The 26,302-nt window shown below is 40.0% G+C and overlaps 1 protein-coding gene across 2 annotated transcripts in view; it reads left to right on the top strand.

Moving 5' to 3' along the window:
* ndst3 (N-deacetylase/N-sulfotransferase (heparan glucosaminyl) 3) overlaps positions 1-26,302 on the top strand; it is a 491,728-nt gene that overhangs the window by 227,533 nt on the left and 237,893 nt on the right. For both annotated transcript variants that reach the window (XM_039759612.1, XM_039759611.1), the window contains exon 6: positions 20,576-20,704. In XM_039759612.1, coding sequence (XP_039615546.1) covers positions 20,576-20,704 — 129 coding nt within the window. The remainder of the gene's footprint in view (positions 1-20,575; positions 20,705-26,302) is intronic.

Raw genomic sequence — 26,302 nt, 5'->3', positions numbered from 1 at the left:
AAACAAGTAAATATAAATCTATACTCATTATTTCATTTATTTACCCATTTACTCATTCAGCTTAATCAAATTTCATTGAGCCAGTGCCAGTCCTGCCCATTTCATCTACCCATCCATCCATTTTCCAACCCACTGAATCAAAACACAGGGTCATGGGGGTCTGCTGGAACCAATCCCAGCCAACACAGGGTGTAAGGCAGAAACCAATCCTGGGCAGGGCGCCAACCCACCACAGGGCACACACACACCAAGCATACACTAGGGACAATTTAGAATCGCCAGTCCGCCTAACCTGCATGTCTTTGGACTGTGGGAGGAAACCCACACAGACACGGGGAGAACATGCAAACTCCATGCAGGGAGGACCCGGGAAGCGAACCCGGGTCTCCTAACTGCAAGGCAACAGCGCTACCACTGCGCCACCATGCCGCCCTGCCCATTTCATGGTCTACTCAATCACATCAGGAAAATGTAGAGCTGCAAATCCATGTAACCTGCAGATCTTTGCATTAGACATCATAAGAAATTATGTGTTTTATTTATTCACGCACACCTTTTCCAAAACAACATTCAGAATTCAGAGTCACAAGTTGCTGAAACCCATCCTGGCAACGTTAGCTGCAAGTTCAGAATAAAAACCTTGGATGGCTTACTAGTCTAACACTCACACAGAAACAACTTACTCACACTCCCATCCAGATGCAAATTATTGTAAAAAATGAGACTGACAAATATTAACGGCTTAGCTAACCCTGGCTGGTTCCCCCTCCATATTAGGTATCCCATCCTGTGCAATTTAATAAATGGCCTGGACAGATGACCTCAAGCATCTTGCCCTTATCTAATTAACCTTTGAAGACCCTGCCTGTGCTGTCTAATTAAACAATTTTTCAGATGGGTGTATTTGTTTCCTTTTGTGCATTAATCTTCACTGAATACCCCACTTCTCAAAGATCCTGCCATTTTTGTCATCAGTTGCAAAAAATGACAGCATCTTAGTTAAGAAATAAATTCGTGACTCCCCTGAGATCTTCTTATTTTTGAGCCTGCCTTTTCTATTGCACTTTTAGTAGAGCTGATCTTTGCGTATGTACACTTCATCCTTTTATACTACTTACTACAAACTGCACATGCATCTGAAAGGTCTTGTACTTACCGTTTCTTTTGAACTGTGTCTCACTTTACTTTATGATGGTGTAACCTGCTGGTTTGATTAATTAATGGAGCAAAAAATCTAGAAAGCAAAACAAAAAATAGTTGAAAACGATTGGGTTTATGACTTTCATGGCCGGTTTTATTTTGTTTTCCTCTATGTTTATTCCTTCCTTTCCAACTCCCTTAGTGCAAATGATTGGACATATGCTAGCTTGAAACATTCATTTGAATAACAGCAGCTTATTGAATGAACAACTGAAAACTGTAATGTCAGCTATAATGTCAGCTACCGGCTACTGGACGTTGCTGGCCATTACTATTTAGCAGATGCCTTTGCCTCAGGCAATGCACGAATACCCTAGCGTGTTTAGCAAGAACGTGAAAAGCTAACAGTCCAATGGAATATTTGTTAATAAGTTATTTGCTTTAGATTTTTTTGGTGGAAGGCATTGAAGCAGTAATTTCAACAGGGCAAATGTTCTGTGGTTTTTGAAATTCTTAGGAACTCGGTGGTTTTCCTTTTCCTCTGATATGTTATTAAGTAGCAGCAATATTGATGTGTAAGGTATGTAATATAATAAATAATAGATATAGATAATACAGAGATTATCAGTGTATGATAATAGTTGTTTAAGACATTTGTAAACAACGACAGCTCGTTAAGTCTTTTAGGAGATATCCACAAACTCTCAACGTTGGTGTCGAGCTGTTAAAGCGTGCTTTCATGAGCATCTTCCTTTTCCTAGAACACCGTCAGTCATAGCTGAGGATAGATTACGACAACGAGGACATAAACAACAAGTCTACAGTAGGTGCAAAAGAGCATAAGCAAGAAAGGCAGTGTCTAGTGTAAAGTGCAGTGCAGGTCTGATCTTCAATAAATTACCCGTAAAATGGTGAAGCAAAGGTAAATAACAATAAATAAATAGTTTTGTTAAAATGAGAGATCAAATCAGAGTCAGGATTGTCTCCTCCCTTTCGTCATCCACTCTGCTCACTCTCTTGTCTCGCCTGCTCCCTCCCCCTCCCGGGTCCCCACAGTAGAGCTGAGACTCCGGTAAACATCTTGAACCTTCCGACTCTCTCACCCCAGCCACCTCAGTTTGGTACCCTCCTGGACCTTCAAGCCAACACCTTTCAGCGTCCACAATTCTTTGTAAGCCTACAATACTCAGTAGAAGCGTTTTTCCTCGGAAGCACATTTCCCCTCAGTCCGCTGCAGGACATGCTGACTGACTCCTTTCCTTAGCTTTGGATCCAATCCTTTTCTCTCTTTTTCTCTTTTCACTCGATTTTATCTTCCAAATCCTTACTTTCCTCTTTTTTATTTCTTATTCCAATCTTTCATACTCATATCTTTTTTATAACCTGCAAGTGCCGTTGCACCTAGTGAGCCACAGACCCTTAACGAGGAATTGTGATGTGAATACACTTGTGCACGTTACGATCGATTAGCCAATTCCTCCAGTAAGTTCTCCGCATCAGCACAGCTTTCTTCCCACACACCTACTCTCATAAAGTCTATGCTGCACAAATAATTGTTGCTATGAGTTAAATACATCTTTTTATCTATTAGTTTTTGTCCCATTCATTCGTTTATGAGATGTGGTAGTTACGTTACGTGCCTTTGGTTTGTCGCATCTGTGACATCACCAATCTTATGGCATAATTATAATGGTGGGGCCACTTAAATTCATTCCGTTGTTGGTTAAACTACAAAAACTTTAGTGACATTTAGTTTATTTCAAGTAACTCTAGCCAGGTCTCATTATGATTCTGTTTTATTGTCTGACTTTTTGTCTCTTGACATTTTGATTCGCTACTGTGCTTAATTCACTCGGTTACCTTTTTGAGCCTTCAGTTTTAATTTTTGCCTGGCCTTGATAACAATTTCTGTTTTGTGCTTTTCTTAACAATTGCCAGTAAAACTAACAAGGAGAAAATGCAAAGAAACCGAAAAGACACACAACTGCTTATGAGAACTTTTTAATTGGGGGGAGGAATTCCTTTTCAATTTCCGAAAATGGCCTCCATCTCTAACTTTCATGAGAGAGAGAGAGGGGTTTGGAGCAGGTGCTGATACAGCACATTGCCACACCCACCACATGACAAATCAACTCAGGATCCCAGATTAGGACCCGAGTTTCGCTGTGTGATGGGTGACACCTCAGCTCCACACTAGTTCAGATAGATTTTGTATAGTGGCTAGAATGCCAATTCTTCCACCAACCCTCAAGTTTTCCCTGCAGGTTGAAGGGCCCACATGCAGATTAACATCATAACCCTAATGCCTTACCCTAACCTTAACTTTCATGGCTGTAATGAAAATAAAGGAAAATAAAAACCAGACAATGATGTCCACCATTCCAAAATCTAAACACGCTGTGTTTCTGGACTGACTCTTTCCACTGTATCAGAAAACAAGGAAACTACAATTACCATTTTATTAATGTCTTATCGTTCTGCTTCTTGTACCAGGCATTATGATGGTGTAGCAGGACTTTGGTTCAATTCCTAGACTTCTGTAGGTCAATTCCAAAGGCTTGATTTCTTTTCATAGTTCACGAAAATGCTTTTTGGTTGATTCGTAAGAGTTTGAGTTCCCGTATTTGTGTACACACCTACAGTATGTGTCTTGTTGCTCATTCCAGAACTGGTTACTATTGCGCTACACTGTGATGACTTACTACCCTAAATTTAATGAGAAGTCAAGAAAAATTAAACCTTTTATTGGCTAACTGAGCAGATTACAATATGCCAGCTTTCGAGGCAACTCAGGCTGCTTCTTCAGGCAAGGCTGTAATCAGATCAAAATCAGATCTAAACCTCCTCAAAAGGTAGCATATTGTAATCTCTTCAGTTAGCCAATAAAAGGTGTCAATTTGCTTCATTTCTCATTGCATCTATAATGGCTAACACGGTACAACACTCTAAATTTAAAAAGTGGGTTCATAAAAAATGAGGGCTGGACCAAGCACAGTGCAGACCCGTTAAGATAATGCTAGGAAGGCTGCAGATTAATTAGATTATTTTGTACCCTGCGGTTTATTTTTGTAATTTGATTTGCTCTTCCTTTGAGTTAAGTTTGACATGATGGGGAGAACTGGCAGTGTGTGCTTCGGTATGCTGCGTGGTGTGGTACGCTGAGAAGAGCAACTTTATGATATCTGTTGACATCTGCATGTTCAGCTCCAGATGACGAGCCTCCAGCATGTTGTACAAACCTTTGCCACACTGAGCTGGATGGCAACTGCTTTTTTTTATATATATATATATATAATTCCTTTTCGTAGAATGTTTCATTTGCTTTTGAAAGGTGTGAACAGAGTTCATCCTTTGTTTCTTCCGTTGTGTTTAGACAATGCTGAAACCAGAAGTGTTGACAGCTGTTGCAGGCTCACATTTAAAATGCTTCAACTGTGATTTTAGGTTGAGAAAATGGGTAATGATGCAGAGTGTACTAACATCCCATCTGCTGCTCTTCCAATCAGTTGAAAATAAAACTTCAAGATGGAGACACTTTGAAGTAATAAGTTGCTGAAAACTCCTTTTTATAAATATGCATGATGAGAGCTGCATTGTTGTAGTCAGTTGACGTGCTGCTCAATTAAACTGAGCTGAATTAAATTGAATTACTTTTTATATCCTTGGCAGACTCCTCCAAATCCTAAATATTGTCAACGAAATACAACCCCTCCAAACAAATAACGGGCCCCCAAATGAAATGGATGTGCTTAAAAAAAGATTTTGGGATGGTCCCAAACTCTAACAAATCAAGTCAGGTCAGGTTGGGGAGCATGCACTGGTACTGGTTGCTGCACACACCACACAACGAAACAGCTCAGGATCCTGGTTGGCAACCCCCCAGGTAGACACACAGTCCAGTCCCACCCTCTGGAAATGACCCTCTAGCCTGGTCCAGCCACTTGCTCCTCAATAAGGAGGATCTTACGAGCTGGATCACCCTCAGGGAATCGCGTCACATGGCCATAGTGCCATAACTGACGCTCCCTCACAATTCAGGTAATGTGGCTCATTCAGGACTCCGTGAACAACCGCTCATTCGACACAGAGTCAAACCAACAGTACCCAAGGATTTTCCGGAGAGACACAGTAACAAAGGAGTCCAGTCTTCGTCTCAGGTCACAGGATAGCGTCCATGTCTCACAACCATATAGCAAGACAGGAAACACCAGGACTCTAAAGACTTGGACCTTCGTCCTTTTGCATAGATTTCGGGAGCACCACACACCCCTTTCCAGTGACCTCATGACACCCCATGATCTCTCAATCCGTCTACTGAGTTCATAAAAAGAGTCACCAGAGAAATGAATGTCGCTGCCGAGGTAAGTAAACCTCTCGACAAGGTCGACATTCTCTCCGCAGACAGACACACTGCTGATGGCCGTGCCCAAGAGGTCATTAAGGCCTGGATCTTGGTATTTATCAGGAAACTCACAAGCCCAGACACTCAGACTCCACGATTTTGCGAAGATCACAGCATCGTCAGCACAGTCGAGATCATTAAATATTTCTTCGCCAACAGATGCCCCACAGCCACTGGATCCCATAACCTTGCCCAACACCCAGTCCATACAAGGAGCAGGAGCAGAACATACCCCTGACGAACCCCAGAATTAACTGGGGCACAGCGTTCACAGTACCAGTGCACAGGTCGGCCATGATATCCAGCAACCTCGAGGGGATCCCGCGGCCGATGGTAGACTTCTTAAGCGTAAAACCAGACTGCTCCAGTCACTAGTAGGTGAGCAAGTGATCACAGATCCTATTGAGGACAACTCTAGCAAGGACTGTACATGGTACCAGGTATTTATTTGTTTTGAACCTTTTTTTGCAAAACTTGAGATATTTGTACGGAATGTTATTTGTTTTTAAGAAAATCAATTTGATTAAAACAAAAAAAAAAATAGTAAAAAAAAAAAAAATGTGTTTTGCACGTTTCAAGCGTACCACTGGATTTGCGACACAAGTAGCATCTTTTTCTTTTTTCCAAGCAGATTTTTCACATCATTTGTCATTGTATAGCAATGGCTGCTGTTTTCTTCTATTTAACCATAAACTTTTTTTCTCTCCGTTCTGCATGAAAACATGAGATCAAAATTGTTCCTCAGCCACCAATACAAACTGCATGGGTTAGTAACATAAAAATATCATTTTATTTTTTAGTAGAGTACTCCTTTAAGGGGAGTCTTAAGCTGTCATCTTCATGTTTTATAGTCCGGAGTCTTGGATACAAGGCCGCACTTTCAGTCGCTATTCCTGTAATTCAAAAGATCAATAAGGAAAATAGAATAACACTCCAAATTAAAAACTAAATAAGTAATTATAGAGATGTATCTCATTATTTAGCTATACCAATGAGGCAAAGTGTTTCCAAGACATTACTTGAAAAGGAGCAACAGCTCTGATGTCATTTAATAAATCTCAAGTGTGCGTGTGGTATAAATGATTTAGTGAGTTTTGCATGAAATTGAATTTTAGGGCATAAAGGAGATTAAAATATTAAATCAAAGCCACATTCTGAGGATTTCTTTTTTTGCCTTTTTTGTACCTTTTATAAATCATACAGCTGGTGCCAGCTATGTATAGTTGTGCATGGTCTCCAAGTCCCAGTTCTACGCAAATGGCATATTAACACCATCAGCAAAATGTGCTCACAGGCCTGGGAAACAAACAAAGGCGACATTAAAGCGAGACTTCGCTAAAAGTGATCCACCAAACCCGAGTCGTCACGGCCAATGGCAAACAAATCTACTTTTAATGGAAGGGGAAATAAGTCTGCACCATGTTGATGGATCAGCACTAACTTAGGTGTTAGATAAGTATTTGTAGACAAAAGATTAAGCAGATGTTCAAAGGTCCAGCTGTTGGTAAATACTGCCAGACTGTTAGTGTGCAGTGATAAACAACAGGCGGACATTTCATTATGAAAAGAAGCCGCACTGGGACGCTGATTTAAAACCGTGGCTTTAGTTAATAAAGGTGGAAAATCATATCAATTTTATACAGGGGATGGTAGAGAAGAAGGGAAGTGCGAATCTTGTTCTTGTCTATTTGGATGGTCTTTATGAAATATTAACTTAGGATGGACTCGGACAGACTGACAGTAGCGTGCAGAAAAAAACAAACAAACTAACCTCTGTGAAGAAGTCGGATGTGTTCATTTGATATAAAGTCATTTTGTTAGAAAATGACTGACTGAAATGGAATTTTTTATTATTTATCAGAGGTATTTCATTATATTTAGTAAGTCATTTATTATATTTTTTTACTTAAAAAAATACTTTTAGTAAATGAAAAATTAATAGGATGTATTGTACCAAAATGTTTTTATAAAAAAAATGGCCATGTTTTTAATTAGACATTCATTTCATTTGAAACGTTAGTTCTCATTAACTGAAGTTTATTTTAAATAATGAAGTGAAGTTCAATAATAACAAGCTTTCTGACCCTGCTGTACATTATATTTGCAGGGAAAATTATACTTGTGTTTTACTTATTTGGAACAAAATTAAAGATATCATTTTTGGTAATTTAGTCATTAATTATATTTAGTCATAATTCTGTTGTACTTCATTTGCACGGGCATCAGAACACCAGTTGCTAGCACTCAGTGAACAACCTGCACTATAACTCTCAATGAATTTTCACGTGATTTTATGTTTTTTTGCTTAAATTTGAATTGATTGTTGAAAAGTATGAAGGTGGCATGCATATACGGGACTTGGCTGCTGCATACTGTATGCCAAGAACGACGGTATCTACAATTGTGAAAAACCAAGACATTATTAAAAACTAAAATGAGGCTAAATTTTCATTTATTTCATCTAATTGCTTTTGTATTTATGTATTTTAGTATTAAGCCGTGTTTAAACAATTTTATACAACCCCATCAATGTATAATATCCCAATAACAATAGGATTTTTTTTCATGGGAACGGATTAATCATTTTCCCTTTATTTCTTATGGGAAAAATTTGTTTTGGTATACGTCCTGTTTGGTATAAGTCAAAGGATCTGCAACGGATTAAGGATGTATACCAAGGTACCACTGTGTGTGCATGTGTGTATATATATATATATATATATATATATACCAGTAATGGCGCAGTGCATGATAACGTGCAGTGAATACACTTGACTTGAGCATTCCTAGTTCCCATCCTCTTTCTCTGTACGTCTACCATTCATTTGCTCAGACGTTGATGCGCTTGCTGCTTCCTGAGTAGCTCTTCTTTTCTCCACCCTAGTGGCCCGCTTCTTCTCTTCTTTCGTCAGCATTTTTTTGCGTTAAAATCGATTTAAGTCCATGTTTGTGTTTCAATTACATTTTCCTTAATTTTTTACTTAAGCTGGCACTTAAATCTTCAATCTGCCTCACGAATGATTTAAGATATGAAGAGTTAGAGGAAGCGATGGCGAAGGTGGTAGGAATGATAACAACGCCTGTATGCATGCACCACACAGCCATCCTGCTGGCCGCTGCCGAGAGTTGATTCTACAATAAAATTAAAATAAAAAGAGGATTAACCTTGGAGGTCAATCATCACCTGGAACCCGGACAGTAGACGTCACATAGTATATGTGTACCAAATTTCAGGACAATAGGTCAAACGGTTTGTGAGCTACAGGTGATTTCAAATCCTGGACAGACAAATAGACAGCCACGGTAGCGTATTATATAAGAAGATGATATATATATGTATATACAGTAAAAAAACTCAATAGTCCATCACTAGATTAACCATCAGTCTTTGTTAACTGTCAGGCCCAACAATAAAAAGAAAAAAAAAATCATTGCACATGCCAGCGCCTACCTATTACTGTCCTACTCCTGCCGTGCGCCACACTGCGAGCTCTGCACATTAAAACAACTCTCCTTTCTGCTAATGCATAGTGTTCTTCCTCAGCACCGGGTGTCAGTCAGCATTTTGAAATCACAGTGTTCAGCTTTACTAGCATTTCATAGCTTTTTTGTTTTATTATAGTTAATCTACTTTACATTGTTATGGCAGATAAATGTAAGCGTGTGGTGTTGGAATTGCCACAAAAAACTGAAATTATTAAACATCTCCAAAACGGCAAAAGTGCTTCAAGTATTGCTTCAATTTATGGAGTAGGAAGAACAACCGTGAACGATATAAAGCGTGATGCCAACAAAATTGAAAAACGTGTTGAAAATGGAAACCACTGACGGTAATCTTAATATATTAATGTTAATTTCTCTTGCATTGTAATTTTCTTTTTAAATTCTATTATATTATGTTTTGTTAATATATAGTGACATACAGGCAGCTTGTGATGTGCTGTTTTAGGAGCAGAAAGTGTGGAATGAATTCTATAAGTAATGGGACTGAGTGAAGGGCCTCTGTTCCATGAGGGGCAGACACGTCTATTAGGAGATGAGTGACAGGAAAAGTTAAGAGAAAAAGGAAGGTGCAGTGGAAGGAAGTTTAGAGTAGGGAATCAGGAGCCAATAAGCAGGAATGCATGTGGTATAGAAAAAGACAGAACGTGAGTGGCAGGAGACAACCTGATTGGTAGGGAGAGCTGGAGGTGTGCTCTGTAACTCAGATAATGGAATATAAGACAGGGCACCGTTTGTTATGGAACAAAGACTACAAGTAAAATGTACTTCTGAGTTGTGTTTCAATAATTACGCTGGTCTTTACAATATTATATGAGTTAATTAATTTTGTTAATACTATATTATACTTTGTTTTGTAAATAATTATGACTATTTGCTAATCTATAGTATATCATTTTTAAAGTAGTTGTTTGTTATTTGTCTTTCCTTTTGTCCACCATGGCCTTGGTCCTGACCTCTGACAGATAATCAAGGTTTTACTGTATATGTGTGTGTGTGTGTATGTGTGTATGTGTATATATATATACACACACACACACACACATACATACAGGTGGAATCCCGTTATTACAAAACTCATGGGACCACAAAAATATTTAATTATAACAGAAATTCCATTATAATGAATATTGGCAAAATACACATACTGTTGTGACCGGTGTCGCGATCTGTAATGGCGGTGCAAGGACAGTGCCATAGCTGCTCTGCTACATCTGGTAAACAGTAAACCGGGAGCAAAGTAATTAGTTGTTCTCTGTAGGATCAGGTTTACCGTGTACCGTGCTTGTCGCACAGTGTTTAGAACAGTTAACATTAGGCTTTGAAATGCTCTTCCTCGTACTCTCCTGATCTCTCTTCTCCAGGATGATCACCCATGTCACGGCTCCTCACAGCTCCTATTCTGTATGAAGTCTTGAGACTGTACCTGCATTCTCTATACATAAATAAGTACCTATATTTTCCATTTTAAATTGATACATTTCTCATTTTTGTCCATCAGTCTACACCCAGTAACTCATAATCACAAAATAAAAACATGTTTTCAGACAGGTTTTCAAATTACTAAAAATCAAAACCTGAAATCTATGACTCCTAGAAGTATTCAGACCTTTTGCTGTGGCACTCCAGATTGTGGTCAGGTGCCTCCTTGAGAAGTGTTGAGAGCTTGACAGGAGTCCACCTGTGGGAAACTGAATTGATTGGACATCATTTAGAAAGACACAGACCTGCATATACAAGGCCCATGAAAATTCACCAAACACTAAGCCATGATGTCCAAGTAACTCTCTGTAGACCTCTGGGATCAAATTGTCATGAAGCATAGATCAGGGCAAGGAGTTACAACCATCTCTAAAGCTTTAAGTGTTCCCAGGAACATAGTGGCCTCAGTAATTCTGAAATTGAGAAAGATTGGTGGTATAGAAGATGCGAACCACTAGGACCCTTCCTAGAGCTGTCAATCCAGCCAAACTGAGTAACAAGACAAGAAGGGACCTGGTCATGGAGGTTGACCAAGAACACAATGGTCACCTTAACAGAGCTGCAGAAGTTTTCTGCTCATATGGAACAACTTGCTCGATGGGCCACCATCTCAGCAGCCCTCAATCAATTAGGTGTTTATGGTAGAGTGGTGTGATTAATATCCTGGGTCTTTACCTGGTCTGGATGCCTTTGGAATGGAAGGAGTGGAGGAGAGAATGTGTATTGGGCGTTATCTTCTCAAGTGCGATAGATGGCAGTGACCCAGGCTCGGATCCCTGCATGGGTTCCCACAAGACATCCTGAGTACTGTAGTCCCGGGGAACAGCGCTGCTGGGTCCCCTGGGGACCACCAGGGAGCACTGTGGGGTTTTGGAGTTCATATTCCGTGGCGCTCCAACCTCACCCAGAACTGCTTCAGAGTTGCTGCATCATATCACCAGAAGCACTCCCGGAGGATTAGATAAAAGGAGCTGCCCACTTAAATTGATGAACCAGAGACAGGTGGAGGTGGACAAAGCTTGTGAGGAGGAAAGAGGAGGCAATGAGAGACTGAGAGAGAGAAGACAGAGTGATTTATTGTGCTATTGTGCTTTATTGTGATTGTGGCGAGAAACACTTATAGGGAAGAATTTGCCACAAGTAAAGACTTTGTGCTTCGAACTTGTGTCCTGAGCCTACTTGTGGTGGATGTTTGGGGAGCAGGAGCACCCCTTACTGTCCACAGTGTAAAAGTCATATGACAGTTTAAAGGATTCTGGGAGAATGAGGAAAAAGATTCTCTAGTTTGATGAGACAAAAATTTAATTCTTTGAGGAGAACTCCAAGCACTGTGTCTGGTGAAAACCAGGCCCTTCTCATCACCTGCCTAATATGGTGTAGCATGGTGGTAACAGAATCGTGCTATGGAGGTGCTTATAAGTGGAAATGGTGAATGCAGATACATAAAGAAAGATCCATGAAGAAATCCTGCTCCAGAGTGAATGCAGCCTCAGACAGTTCACCTTTTAGCATGACAATGACCTAAAGCATACAGCAATAACAAAGCTGGAGTGGCTTTGGGACATGTGCCTGAGTGGCCTTGAGCAACCCAGTGTGGCAGGCAGCTGTACACTATATTCAGGGGGAGCAGCCCTGGACAGTGTAATACCTCCCCCTGGACACTAGATGGCCACCCCCCTGGGGTGGAGCAGTGCTTTGGTTTCCCACAGGGTTCCCTGGGAATTGGAGTTGGGTGCAGCCCTGTTGGGTCCCACAGGCACCGCCAGGGGGTGCTGTGTTTGGGACTCCTGAGTCCATGTGAACAGCAGATGCATCACACCCAGATGTGCAGCTGGAACTCGGTGATCAAGCACCTGGAGCACTTCTGGGTGAACCATAAAAGGAACCAGAATCCACCACTCAGCGGCCAGAGTCGGGTGGAGAAGGACAAGGTTGCTTGAGAGGAGTGGTGGTGCGCCAAGGAGAGGGAAGTGCTTTTTGTACTGGTGTGATTAGTGCTGGGACTGTATATTACCTGTGGGTCCACAGGGGAAGAAAATAAATAGTTTATTGTATTGTACATGTGCCTCCGTGTCAATCTGTGTCGGGTCAGGCGCTATATAACGTCAAGCTTACACCAGCCAAATCCGAGACTTAAATCCTAAACAACATCTGTGGAGAGGCCTGAAGATGGCAATTTACAGATGCAGCCCATCCAGTCTAATGAAGCTTGAGAAAAGAATGAGATAAACTGCTTGAATTCAGGTGTGCCAAGCATGTACAGACTCACCCAAGAAGACTCAAAGCTGGAATTGCTCTTAAGGGCGCGATATAACAAACTGAATTAAGGGTCTGAATACTTCTCTCAATGACAGATTTCAGTTTTCGTTTTGTTTTGTTTTTGTTTTTTTTTTTAATTTACAGACCTTTCTGAAATCATGTTTTCACTTTGTCTGTATGGACTATTGAGTGTTGGGCAAAATAGGAAATTTATTCATTTAAAAATTAAACCTACAACACAATAAAGTGCATGAAAAGTGAAGGGTTCTGAATACTTCCTGAATCGGCTATGTACAAACATCTCAGAATGTGTTAGATCCCAAATGGAAAAAAAATAGTTAATCTGTTAATTATTTTCCTAATTTTGCCTATTTCCTTCATACTTTAAAAAGTGCAAAGCATACAATTTGTTCAACACTTGTAATGTTCCTCTTTTTTTTTATAGCACTTTATCATGCAGTTGCGTGCAACTCAAGGTGCTTTCCACAGAATTATCAACAAAAGAAGTAAAGATATACCATTGTTATTTGGATATTATCATATTACAACAATTTCTAATAGATGTTAAGTGTACTAAATAGAAAAACCACCCTGGGTATTGTTCAACAAAATTTAAACACTAAAGTGCAAACCAAACTTTCACTTTAATTTTAAATTAAAAAACAGCCCAAAACCACATTAATCCATTATTATGAAGTGGATTATATAACTAATCCAAAGAATTCTCTATCCACATGCCGTCCTAATTAACTGTTATTGAGAATATTCAGCCGAAACACATCACATACAAAGGATACACAGCCATATTTTTTAGGATGTCTATTTTTTTAACTTGATTCTTTTATACTTTTTTTTATATATTGCGCAAAAGATGCTTGTTGTCGTGTCACGTGTCATTTTTGTACCATTTTTGACTTGGGAGTGACGACAGTGAAGCCCATTATCACTTTTCTGAACGAGTAAAGCTGTCAGATCTCACACTGCGTATGTTGGTGCTTTCATAGCGGTAGGTCCCATGACTAAGCTTAGCTATCCCACCGCCTTATCACCCCTAAAGTCGCTCACTGACTGAACGCCTGCTGTTGCACATCTCGACAACTCAGGGCAGGGACTGTTGGTGTTGATGGTTCAATAACATTTAGGTACAAAATGGTGGCATAGTCAGGAGCATGGCAGTTATGTGACTGGCATAGAGCATACATGGTGAGTGTGAGTTAGGATCTGAGCCCACCTTTTTGTACTTTCAAACTCAAGTGGGACAGAAAAGAAGGAAAAGCATGTTACAAAGACATTGGGTCCTGATGGTCGGTGTTTCTTAAACTGTGGGTATAGCTACCCAAATGGCATTGCAGAGATGTTTGTGTAGTAGAATTAGTCGGGTATGTCTGAGCATGAACTCTGTGGTGAGTGATGTCCGCACCTCTATTTAGCACACTTTTTCTTGTGGTTTTATGTATTTTGAGACACTTGTATTTCTATAGGACGTTGTAACCGGCCAGCAAACAAAACACTCAAGAGCAAGGAGAAATGTTGGGGTACCACTCTGGTAACCTCGTTTCATTAGAAAATTGAAAGTAAGAAAAGCAAAATGGATGCACTCATGCTCATGGGAAAAAAAGACACTGATTCAAAATCAGCCAACAGATCTTTAAGGGAAAGATGTATCTATCATTACATAGTGGCTTCCATATCTATCTATCTATCTATCTATCTATCTATCTATCTATCTATCTATCTATCTATCTATCTATCTATCTATCTATCTATCTATCTATCTATCTATCTATCAGTTTAAGAACTTCTGCTGTAGATAATAACCTAATGTAACAGTTCTGACTCCATCTCGGGCCTAGCGTATCCGCATCTTTTACCAGTTTATTAAACTAACTTGCACATCTTTGCAAGCACCCTGAGGAAGACCCAGTTAGGTAAAAGATGAGAAAACTCCACTGAGATGCTAACCAGACATTCAATCCCATGATGCAAGATGTTTGAAGCAGCAGTGCCACTCCCAGTGATAACACGAGGAAGAAAGTTTCAGGATCCGTGTCCCTCTGCCTGCCTCAAAGGCTTCAAAGATTTAACAGACTCTGGCTGCAAATTGAATGCAGCAGCGGATGCGACGTGTTTCTGTTTAACGACCCTAAATAATAGGCCTCCGGCAGTATTACTGCAGTTATGTGACTTGGCATTTTCGGGCAGGTTCTGTCCATTTTAATAAATTCTACTCATGTCAGTTTTAGTGTCCTTCACATGCTGTAGGATTGAACATTGACATTTGAACACAGTAAAAGCATTGCGTGTTTTGCATAAATTATTTAGCGTAATTAATGCCAGCGACTTATAAAGAACTGTCATTAAATGCCGCAGACGCGTTCCCTAACAGCTGCAGTTAGAGGTCCTGTCTGGTTAAGCGGAATGCAGAAGGACATGGCTCCTGGCGATAAGCCTTAACTGGCATCTGACACTAAAAGCAAATCTCGCGTTGGGTCAGAAGCGACATTAGTGTATGGAAGGTTTAGCTATTAAGTTGCTGGCCACACCTCAGCCCAACCATGCAAAACATCTGTGAAGCAGAAGGAAGTGACTTATAAGAAATGAAATAAAAACAAAAAAGACACAGGCCTTAACACAGAAGCTCAAAAGTCAGTGTTCTTACAGGCTATGATTTTATAATAATTCTGTAAGCCATTCACTTGATTTATTTAAATCACACGCTTTACCGTCTGTGCGTCACAGAAATAACAAGCCTGAACTACACACTCAATGGCTTGACTAGATTAATACGTGTCAGTAAAAGGCGTAAAATTAACGGAGGCCGCTCTGACAATATTCCTCAGAGTTTATAATCATCAGCAGTGGGGCTAATTGAGACAAACCTGATCTTCATGCATATATTAAAGAAACTGGCCTGCCTGGGACAAGCGGATTTAGAAGATAGATGGATGTCTGAATGTGAGGGCAGTTAGGTGTTTTAGACCTCTTGGTTCAAATGGCTTAAAGGAATTGGGCCTCTACAGCCCACTCTTGCATAGACAGATGTTTAGCAGCAAACTTTAGTGAGGAAGAATTCCAACATAAAACGCTGACTGAGTAATCATCATCACCATCAGTCCCTTAGCCCTGAAGCCTTGTGTGGCTGTCCTGACAATCTTCAGCCATTCCTGTCTTCTCTGTGCTGAAAGACAGCCCAGTCCACATTTTGGTGTTGTCTTCCCACCTCTTTCTCTGTCTGCCTCTTTTCCTTCCTCCATGCACTGTGCCCTCTAGGATGTTTTTTGCATGATCTAACAATGTGCCCATACCACTTGAGCTTTATCAGCAACAACTTATTTTCTGTATAATGCTCTCTGCTGAGTGCAGACACCGAGTGCTGTGAACAAATCTGATTTAAAATATAAGTATCAGCTCTACTAGTTACTAAATACAGAACCGTATTTGTTAAAACACGCGAAGAACAAGGTAGAAACTGATTAAACACAAATGGAAACCAACAATATCTGTCCATTGGTTAATCGAACCACCTATGGACAGTTAAAATTGTAAAAGAGGAAGTCACAGTTCTGGAGACCTCAGCCAGTTGGCTGCCAACCCGCTCCTGGGTTTTCTATAGTGGAATCTGTGCTGGTCATCCAATCTAATGAGAGAAACTTTCCATTCAGTGATTCCAAACGCTCTTTTATCTGAGATGACTTTTCCCTATGTAGGAGAGCAGCCTGGCAGTAGAGTAGTGGCACCAAGTGCAGATACCGAGAAGAAAAACAGATTAATAAATATTGTATTACTTAATTTTCTGCACAAATAACTAACAAAGAGAAATGCAGTATGCACAGCTAAGCAGCAGCTCTAGTCAGGGTATGCCAGACTAAAGTAGTGAGTCTTCCGCCAGGATTTAAAAGCTGATATTGAAGGGGCATCTCTTATATTAGCTGGCAGATCATTCTACAACTTCAGGACTCTGTAAGTAAAAGCTCAACCCCCAACTGTTATTTTATTAATCTTCTGAATCTTAAGCAGAATGGCATTTTGAGATCTTTATGTGCAATCTGGTTTGTAAATAATGATAAGTTCAGATAAGTAAGCAGGACCTCGGCCATTTAAGGCTTTAAAAGGAGGATTTTGAAATCGGCCCAGAACGTAACTAGGAAGGGCCTGAGAACTGGAGTTAAGTGTTTGCACTTTCTTCTTCTTGTAACAATTCTTGCAGGAGCATTTTGAATTAACTAAAAGCTGTAAAAAGAGCGAGCTGCATAAAGAGGACAGGAAGGAGTGGAGTCAGTCACTGGATGACTTCTTCTGGATGTTGGAACAAGAAAAAGATGATACTGTTATCAACAGCACCCCATCTTGTCCCGGGGTGGGACTGTTTACCCAAGATGAGTCAGAAGGGTGATCTACAGACACACATCCGTGACAGTAGCGATTTTACCTCTTTGTTCTCTCCTGCTTTGGATGCTTGCACCTTGTAATGTATTATAACTTGCTTTTTAAGTCACTAACGGTGTCTGCTAGATAAATAAATAGTAATATTTTATTTTTGGAAAAAACATTCCATTTGCTGTAGAGGGGTGGACACTTTTAATTTAAAACAAGCTTCGTATTTTCTTCTGGTTGAACGCTCCATCATAGATAAGGGATGCTCTTATGATAAAGGTGTATGAAGGTGGGAGATACAAAAAACACAAAACAGTTCAAACGTCGCTTCGGAATAGTTTGGGTATTACCGTGTGGTCTTGTAGGCACAATACATAGAAAACAAGGCAGTGTGCTCCATGGTTACTCTCTCAGGTGGGCGTTAGCATATCATAATCGCTTGAACAAATAGCGTCAGTTTTCTGCATTCGACTTATACGACCGACATTATAAAATACTGAAAATTATACGGTAAAATCAAGCCCCGACTTATCCGTGGGAGAATTTAAGTACATACGGTATTTTTATTATATATTTTTAGAAAAAAAAAGTATTTGCAAAATGAACTCCCTGCCAGTGACAACACCAAATTAGTAACAAACAATCACACAGCTAATTGCAGATCTTAGCTATCTTTTACTAAAAGTGTGTAATTTCTGCATGTACCTTTGTGATGTAAACTTAAAGCAAAACAGCATTCAAAGCTTCTTGGTGACAAACGGTATGAAATCATCTCACATTAACCTTATTAAATACATTTTCTAGTGCTGCTTCATGTTGGGTAAGCTTGATCCCGATTTTGAAAAACATTTTTTTTTCCTCACAAGAAAATATTCTAGTATCTAACATATATGAGAGCAGAATTTGAATTTAACAGAAGCATGCAGCTCTCGTCCTCCTCCCACCCAGACTGGTATAACCAACCTACAAAAACGCCTCTCAGTGGAGTCTATGCTACAATCCCCAGTAGCTATGACTGCTTTTATGCATAATTCTTAGTTTTGTGACATCCTATTATACGCATGCAAAGGTCTCCTCTTTGGGGAAAGCAGATGTGTAATGAAAAAACAGCTGCATTGAATGAGAATCTGAACAGGCTACTCCAGAGGGAAATGGCTGGAAAGATGATTTAGGATGTAAGGAAATACATTAAAAATCCTGCCTGAGTTCCACTGGTATAAAATAAATACCCACCTAATAGCACCTTGTAAAACAGCAAGAAGAATTTAACCGTCAGTATTAAGAAGTGCAGCATTCAAACCTGCGATATCCACTGCTTCTTGATAATCGTAACCATTAGCAGCCGCTCAGACTAAAGAATTGCTCCTTTAGCTCCATAATCAAATGAGCTTTTGTTTTATTTTTAACCATGGGAAGGAGCCACAAGATCAAATCCCAATAAGAGGCAACTTGCAAACGCACCTCTCAGTCATAATACTTTAACCCAGCGTTTCTCAACCTTTAAGTATTTGTGACCCTTGTTTTCATAACAGTTTTAATCGCGCCCCCACTAACGTTTTTTTTTTAAAGGAGCCCTAGGGGGGTCCGCCCCACAGATTGAGAACCACTGCTTTAACCAAGCTACTATAAGGTTTGTGTTCCAGCAATTTTCAGCCATTGTCCTTAATGACTTGATCATAGCCAGCTGAAGGTAGTCGGTGGCAGCGGCAGTGGCACACTCCCATGTGACATATCTAATGACTGAGACCACCTAGTCTGTGACTGGCAAGGATAATCTCAAACAGGTTTGATTTGCTCTTTGGTCGCAGGGGCGGGCTCTTTGTGTGCGAGAGCTGAGAACCAATGAGCATTCAGCACACAGTGCAATGCATAGAATGTATGAAGAATACACCATAGCTATTAACCCTTCACAAAGCACCAGTACAGCACTGGCTCGGTCGGGCACCACGAAGGCTGTGGCCTTCACATAACAACAGAAATATTTATTTATATAGAAAATTTTCATACAAGTGATGTAGCTCAAAGTACTTAGTTCACATAAGTTCACATAAGAATATAATAAATTTAACATATGAGGAGGAAACCATTCCTTCCATCAAGCCCGCTTGTTTAGCTAAGCTGTCCCAATATCTCATTCAGATTCTTCTTAAAAGTCATCTCACAAGCAGAAGAGAAGCTCTTCTATTTGAAGTCTCATATTTTATATATCATAACAGAATGGAAAAAACAAATATAGAGCAGAGATTACTGCTGAACTCACTGCCGCTATTCACACTTCGAGAAGCGCCGGCTCCATCAGCACCATGCTAAAAGGGGTGAGCACGACTGATCAGTCAGTAAATGTGACGAGGGCTGCAATTTATAGTTGTGTAATTTGACATGGTGCACTGATGAGACTGGCGACTGTGGCCAGCAATAGTCTACAACTAAATGTCACATAAGGTGACATAGGCTTAATTTAACATTCGTCCAACTAGTCACCTGGACAAAATCAAGCATGTTTGAGTTGACTATAATGGAAGCTTACTGCTCTCCTCCTCCTACAGGTTTCATTTTGTCTTTAGTGGTAGGGGTGGGCTTTGTGTGCATGAGAACTGACAACCAATGAATGCTCATTCGGAAGTACAATATATATAATGCAATTATGAGAAATAAGGAACGCAGGTGTTTTGGACCTTACTAATAGAAGAGAAGCTTGTCTGTCTAATGTCTTGAATTTCACACAAGAAATTATAAGAAACAAAAGGGGCCAAAGTGTGGCTGATCTCGCCATACCCTTCATACGGCACAAAATGGGTGAGCACGACTTTTAAGAAGCTTGGCATGCAGTCACTAGATGTGACATGCCTAGTGATTTTCAGTCATATAAACTGGCCTGGTCCAAAGATAAGCTTAGCAACGGCTAATGTGACACACTGTCTGACCAGAAGTCACATAATGTGACATCAGCTTTAGCCAGTCACACCAAGGCAGCTGTGAGCCACCACTGCTAGACACTGTGTCACCTTGCTCTGTCTTTAAATTATGGGCATTCTTAGCAGATTTCTTAGAAATGTTTAAGTATAAAAAGCTGGCATACATGTCAGCAGATTGATTTTCAGTTGTATTGATTTTCAAATTTCATTGATCAAAACCAAAGTATACAAATGTGAACTTTCATTATATTAAAAAAGAGAAAGTTTATTGCAATGAAAATGAAAATGCATTTCTTCTTAGCTTCCCAAACACAGAGGTCAAGAATATCCATGACAGCTAATAGTTATAATTTGGATGTTGTAACATGCTTATGATCATTTTTTTATGCTCAGAAGTCCTAATAAAAAATTCTAGTGTTTATTTAAATTGGAAGGCATATTTGTGTGACTGTCAAGAAGTGAAAATGTGTAATTTACGTTTGTTTTTTTTTATTGTATGCAGGTACTTCCCCGTCAAACCTGCGGCTTGTTCACCCATACGATATTCTACAAGGAGTACCCAGGGGGTCCCAAGGAGCTGGACAAAAGCATCAAGGGAGGAGAGCTCTTTCTGACAGTTCTGCTCAATCCGGTATGTGCCGCACACATCTGCCAAGTCAGTAGTGCCCCAGCACCATTAAAGGGATGAGAATAACTTGGCTTGGTAATGGCGCCTCGTGGGTTTTCTGCACACACATCTGGCTGGCAGCATGTGTTCTTTGTAGCAGGAGCACAGAGGGCTGCGGCAGTCGATGCTTAGTCCCATGGCGTGTGTTTCCTTCCCTTAATAGATAAGGGATCAAGCAGCCCTGCACAACATCTCACTATTAAATTCTAAACCTCCAGATTCACAGTATTTAATGGTTTTTGGCATGCAGAATATTTTGCCTGTTATGATGATTACATTGCATTTTGCAATTAATTAGAACACTTTTTATAGAGATTAATATGTGGCATATTATCTATGCTTAGCAATTAAATATAAAATTGGAAGTGCAAAAACGTCAAGGCTTCTGATGGCACATTGGGTTGGTGTTGCAGGTTTTTAAGACTTTCCTAACACTTATAGTGCTTCTTTAATGTTGGTGGACAGCTTGGTGCCCTGGTGTGTGGTTAGAGTGTGTGTGTTGAACCTGCAATGGGCTGGCGCCCTGTCTGGGTTTTGTTCTTGTTTTCTGCCCTATTTTAGCTGAGATAGGTGCCAGCAGACACCCGGGACCCTATTCAGGACTAATTGGGTTAGAAAGTTACTGATTGTTTTTTATTATTAAGGCAATTCCAATTTCATCAAAACTTAACGATTCCCTGAAACCCACTGGATGAGGTCATGTCCACGCTAATATATTTTCATTTAAAAACATAGGCATTAGTCTTTGTTTTCACCTTTCATCCCCACTACCCTAATATTTTCAACCTCTGAAAGCAAAGACTTCTGAAAACTCCCTCCATACACACATACTTGTGAAAACACAGCTCAGCATTTTGGTGCGGACGGACAAAAAGACAGTTTTCCTAAAATGCAGACTCTAATCGCACTGCAATGTGTGTTTGTTTATTACGTGGCCCTTCCCTGATTGGATCCTGCTCATTACACCTTCTTATTCCCTGATTGGCCACCCTTTGCAGAACAAAAAGCGTATTCTAACGTAGCAGACACAGAAGAATTGCTTTCCATGACGCTTGTTGTGTTGCTTACTTGCAGCCATCTAACTTGTGTTTTGTAAAGTTTGAGTGCTGCATACATTTGTAAAAGGCAAATAATTCACCGATCTTTATAGCTTGGCCAGAAAAGCTACCATCCCTTTAAGGATCTACGATTCTGTGTGCTTGCCCAGTGTAGGCAGACGACTGCGTCATTTGGATTTTCACTTATCTTTAGTGTGTATGGAGATGTTTCCGTAAATCATGTGAAAATGTCAGTGTGGCCATTTTTAAATGCAAATAGAGTAGCGTGGACATGTATAAAAGTCGAAAAAGCCCTTTTCACATTTATTAGTGTGCAGCCGATACCATTCTTCAAATCTTTATGAATGTTTTTCTTCACCATCCCCAAGAAACGCATTAATGACTTTTTTAGTCTTAATAGTGCTTTATGTTAGAGGTGGCTAATGTTATATTGTGTGCATATGTCACTATTAAAATTATGATGTTTACCTCCAATTTGTTATCAAAAAAAATTCTGGCCTATTATGTGATTTCTGTGTTAAAGATACGCATTGGTATGAGTGTCGTCGTTGGTCGATGTTGACAGAAGTCAAACGGGAGACTGGGGTGCCAACTTTGAAAAAAATAAAAAAAAAAACTGAAAAAGCTAAGCGCGCGTTAGCGCCAATCTTACAATCGTGAAGGCTTTAGCTGTTGGCTTTACAGTGATAGGATCTGCAGAGCGGTCTTGTCACAGGATTGGAGCTCCATAACGTGCTGCACTGATCTGAATGAGACACCACTTCTTCAGTGCCTCACTATTAGAGCTCCAAAGGGGCGTGGTCAGTTACCCTCAGTGGGCGTCTTCTCAGAACTGTGGGTTATAAGAGACATACAAGAGTTACAAGAGTTAGCGATCTTTCCCCTGGTGTCCTGGAGTGGTAGAGCTTACCTCAGATGAGCCTGGAAGGCGTGACAGTGTATACAATTGTTTTGTCTTGGTAGAATTCTGTATTACTATACTTTCCCCTTTTGTATTCTTTAATGTGTAGCCTTTGTCAGAATGCCTCAAATCTCATAGTCTTACCACTGTTTATAAGCTATCGTACTTTATAACTTCTCCCCACCTTCTCTTCTACATTTATAACCTCAGGCAATTACGTGTAGTAAAAGACAAACAGGAGTTAAGTTGCATTTTAAATAATGTATTATTGATAATATTCATAAATAATAACAATAAGCAAAGTATGTGCAAATTTGGCAACCATACAACCTGATTAATACTGATGTGTAGTTTCAGGTGGCGCAGCCTTGTTACTTACTTAAAATGTCTCCAGTTAAGGTATTCTTTTTTGGTCAGCTTTTTTCAGAACAGGTCTGTCTCAATATGGCTGCTGAGCTGTGCTCTTCATTATGTTGTTCTTTTCATGGAAATGTTGTGAAAGATACTCCTCATGATGATGGTGTAAGAGACAGAGAGGGAGGGATAAAGCAAGCAAGTTTATAGACTCTCTGTCCAAACCCTACAGCCAATAGGGTGTTGTGCTACTTAATGGCATTTGATTTAAAAGCAAACAGGCAACTTTAGACCAATAGAATTCTGGTGTGACACAATGGGTTTCACACCTGCCCCCAAAACAATTTGTTGAGCTGATGCTTACCAGCGAGGTAGTTTGGCTTTCATTTGATTGAGAGAGTCCTGCAGAGAATCACTTGCCAAACTGGTTTTAGGATCTTCCCTGAACCCTTTTGTAAAATTCACTATCCTGAATTAGTCCAATAGCAGTGTGATGTGCCTTAGGCCTGATTTTCAGCATGGAGTTTATTCACAGTATGTGGTGTATTTGGCTCAGTTTTTTGCCATTTGAGTGCATTATGTGTGGCAGATTTTAATCTCAAGTTCTAGTTTACAGTTATTTAAGCAGAGTGCAGTGGACATTTTCCTTGAATTTTTCAGCAACATGTAATATGTTACCCCTCTCTGGTGCGATGATCATTAATTACTAGTATCTTACCTTGAAACCTCTGGACTGTCCATTTTATAAAACTGATTTGGTCAAAAAACACAAGAAAAATTTTGCTTGAATTGATTGTAGATCGTATGCTGGAAGCTATACAGGTCATCGAGCTACAGGGTGGAGGAGGATGTGAACAGCTTTTTACAAATGATTTGGTGTTTAAGATATATTACATTAACTTACTTGTAGAGTAAATTATGTAATTTCTTCTGCTTTAAACATGTCTGGCATAGCAGCCTACACTTCATTATATAAAGCACATTTTTAGTAATTGCGTCTCTGTTGCAAAGACCATCACCCGGTGCTTTAAAGTGCAGTTGAGGAGACAGAAGAAAGTAGCACAGAATGGCTAAACTCGCATTAGGGAGCAGCTTACTATGAAACTAGGCTGAGCGGGGGTCTTGAGGAGAAATTCCACTAAGTTTGTCCTTCTAAAAGAGTAGCAATGTATGTCGTTCTATCTTTAATGCCCCATATTTGATTCTGCTTTTTCCAGTTTCTGATCCATGGTGTTTTATAGTTTGAATGGGTGTTTATAACTTAATTATACTGTATAATACACTTACATACATAAATGAACTCATCACTGGACTGTTGCTGCTTACTAATGTGTTTCCTTTTATGAGAATATTACTAGGTTGTTGTACCATGTTACCCCTTATGGATGAGACAAAAAGTCAAGCAAAATGACGCCTTTTATTGGCTAACTGAACAGATTACAATATGCAAGCTTTTGAGGCAACTCAGACACCTAAATTACATCTTGCTTGAAGAAGGGGCCTTAGCTGCCTTGAAAGCTTGCATATTGTAATCTGTTCAGTTAACCAATAAAAGGCGTCATTTTGCTTGACTTCTCATTGCTTTTATGAAAAGAAAACTGCAGTCAGTGGCTTCTGAACATCTGCACGCCTTTTAGTGTCCTATCACTTCCATGGAATGAAAGATGTTCACATATCTGGGATATAGTCAGGTCACTCCGGTAGGCATAAACGAGTCCATCCCAGCAAATTCCAAGGATGGTGAATTCAGGTTGGATATGTGGAAGGTGTTTCTGCATTGAACAACCAGATTAGTGGTAGCTAAGCACAGACGTCTCAGTCCCAGGCTTCTCATTTTTTCTACTATTCATCTGACGTCTCATAGCACCAGACTAGAGAAAGATGAGCAGGGTCTTATTTTCCTCCACATTCTACCAAAACTGTCCCCTTAGCTATGGTTTCACTAGATATTAAGTATATATAGGATTTACAGTATTGTTACTGATATCCAGGAAAAAATCATTTCAGGAGGCTACGTAGCACAGACATAAACGAAACATTCCGAAGGGTCTCTGCCAATGCAGGCATATTTTGATTTGATAAACTCTATTAATCCCTGAGGAGAAACTGTATTTCCGCATGGAAGTCCGAGAGTAGGGTCAGTCATTGTATAGCACCCCTGGAGCAGTTTTCAGGTTATGGGCCCAACGGAGTCGGATCCCTTCTGGCAGTAACGGGATTTGAACCGGCAACCTTGCCAATTCCAGCACAGATCCTGAGCATCAGAGTCGCCCTTCTTGTTTGAACGTTTACCAGTCTGCCTGCTGCTACAACAGATCACTCAGCCCTATATGTATTATATTTATACTTTTTGTTTCAAGTAGCATAGCGCAGTTTCTTTCCCATAAAAGCTGATAGGCATAATAACAAGCATTTCAGTCCTAACAGCATGCAAATTAAGATCTGAGCCACATGTCTGATTTTATTAAGGTGCAGTTTATTAAATGTGCTTGTTATATTGTTATTACACTGTAATTAATGCATTATGTATTCTACATGTCTGCTTAGTAATGGAATTCATTTTGAAGGACACAAACAATTTATATCTGGTATAATAACAAACTACGCTGTGCCATTTCCTGCTTTAATGTCATTCCTTCAGTGGTATGTCCGAATGTGTGTGTTGAAGATGAAGTTTATTATGTTCAGAGCTGTAATTTATTGGCGTAGCAGCATACATTATATTATGCATATTATACATCTTTTTATCTGTTATACATCTATGAGCAACCCAGCATTAAAAACTTTTAACTCAGGACCCTATAAGCCCATACACTGTAGCAACATGCAGTCTTTCAAGTCAAAAACCGTTAGCAAAAGTCAACATTCGGCCTGCACTGAGTGGCCCACCAACGTTAGATGGGACAGTTGCAAGTAGGCATTGGGTTTCTTGCCTCAAGCCTCGAGGTCTTCATCACTGGACTTGGTATCAACCGCAGCAACCACAGAAGGGAGCTTGAGTGTCTTGGGAACTCTGCTCATTGCCAGTTTCTCAAGGTTGTGGGTTCTGCCTGCTGGAAATCTTGTTTTCTTTCTGCTTGCAGAGCTTTGATCTGCAAGAAGCTGAAAGCAGTTACAAGAACAAAAACCAAAAAGTCCATCTGAAACTCAAATGACTTCCTGAGCTGGGGTCTGTTGGTTATCTTGCTGAAGTGAAAATGGCATCGAGTTCCAAGAATAAACTGGTGCCCTAGTTTCATCATCACTTTG

This window comes from Polypterus senegalus, chromosome 7 (assembly GCF_016835505.1).
Source record: "Polypterus senegalus isolate Bchr_013 chromosome 7, ASM1683550v1, whole genome shotgun sequence".
NCBI classification, from domain to species: Eukaryota; Metazoa; Chordata; class Cladistia; order Polypteriformes; family Polypteridae; genus Polypterus; species Polypterus senegalus.
The sequence above is the reverse complement of the archived record's forward strand: the minus strand, read 5'-3'. Positions and strand labels throughout refer to the sequence as shown.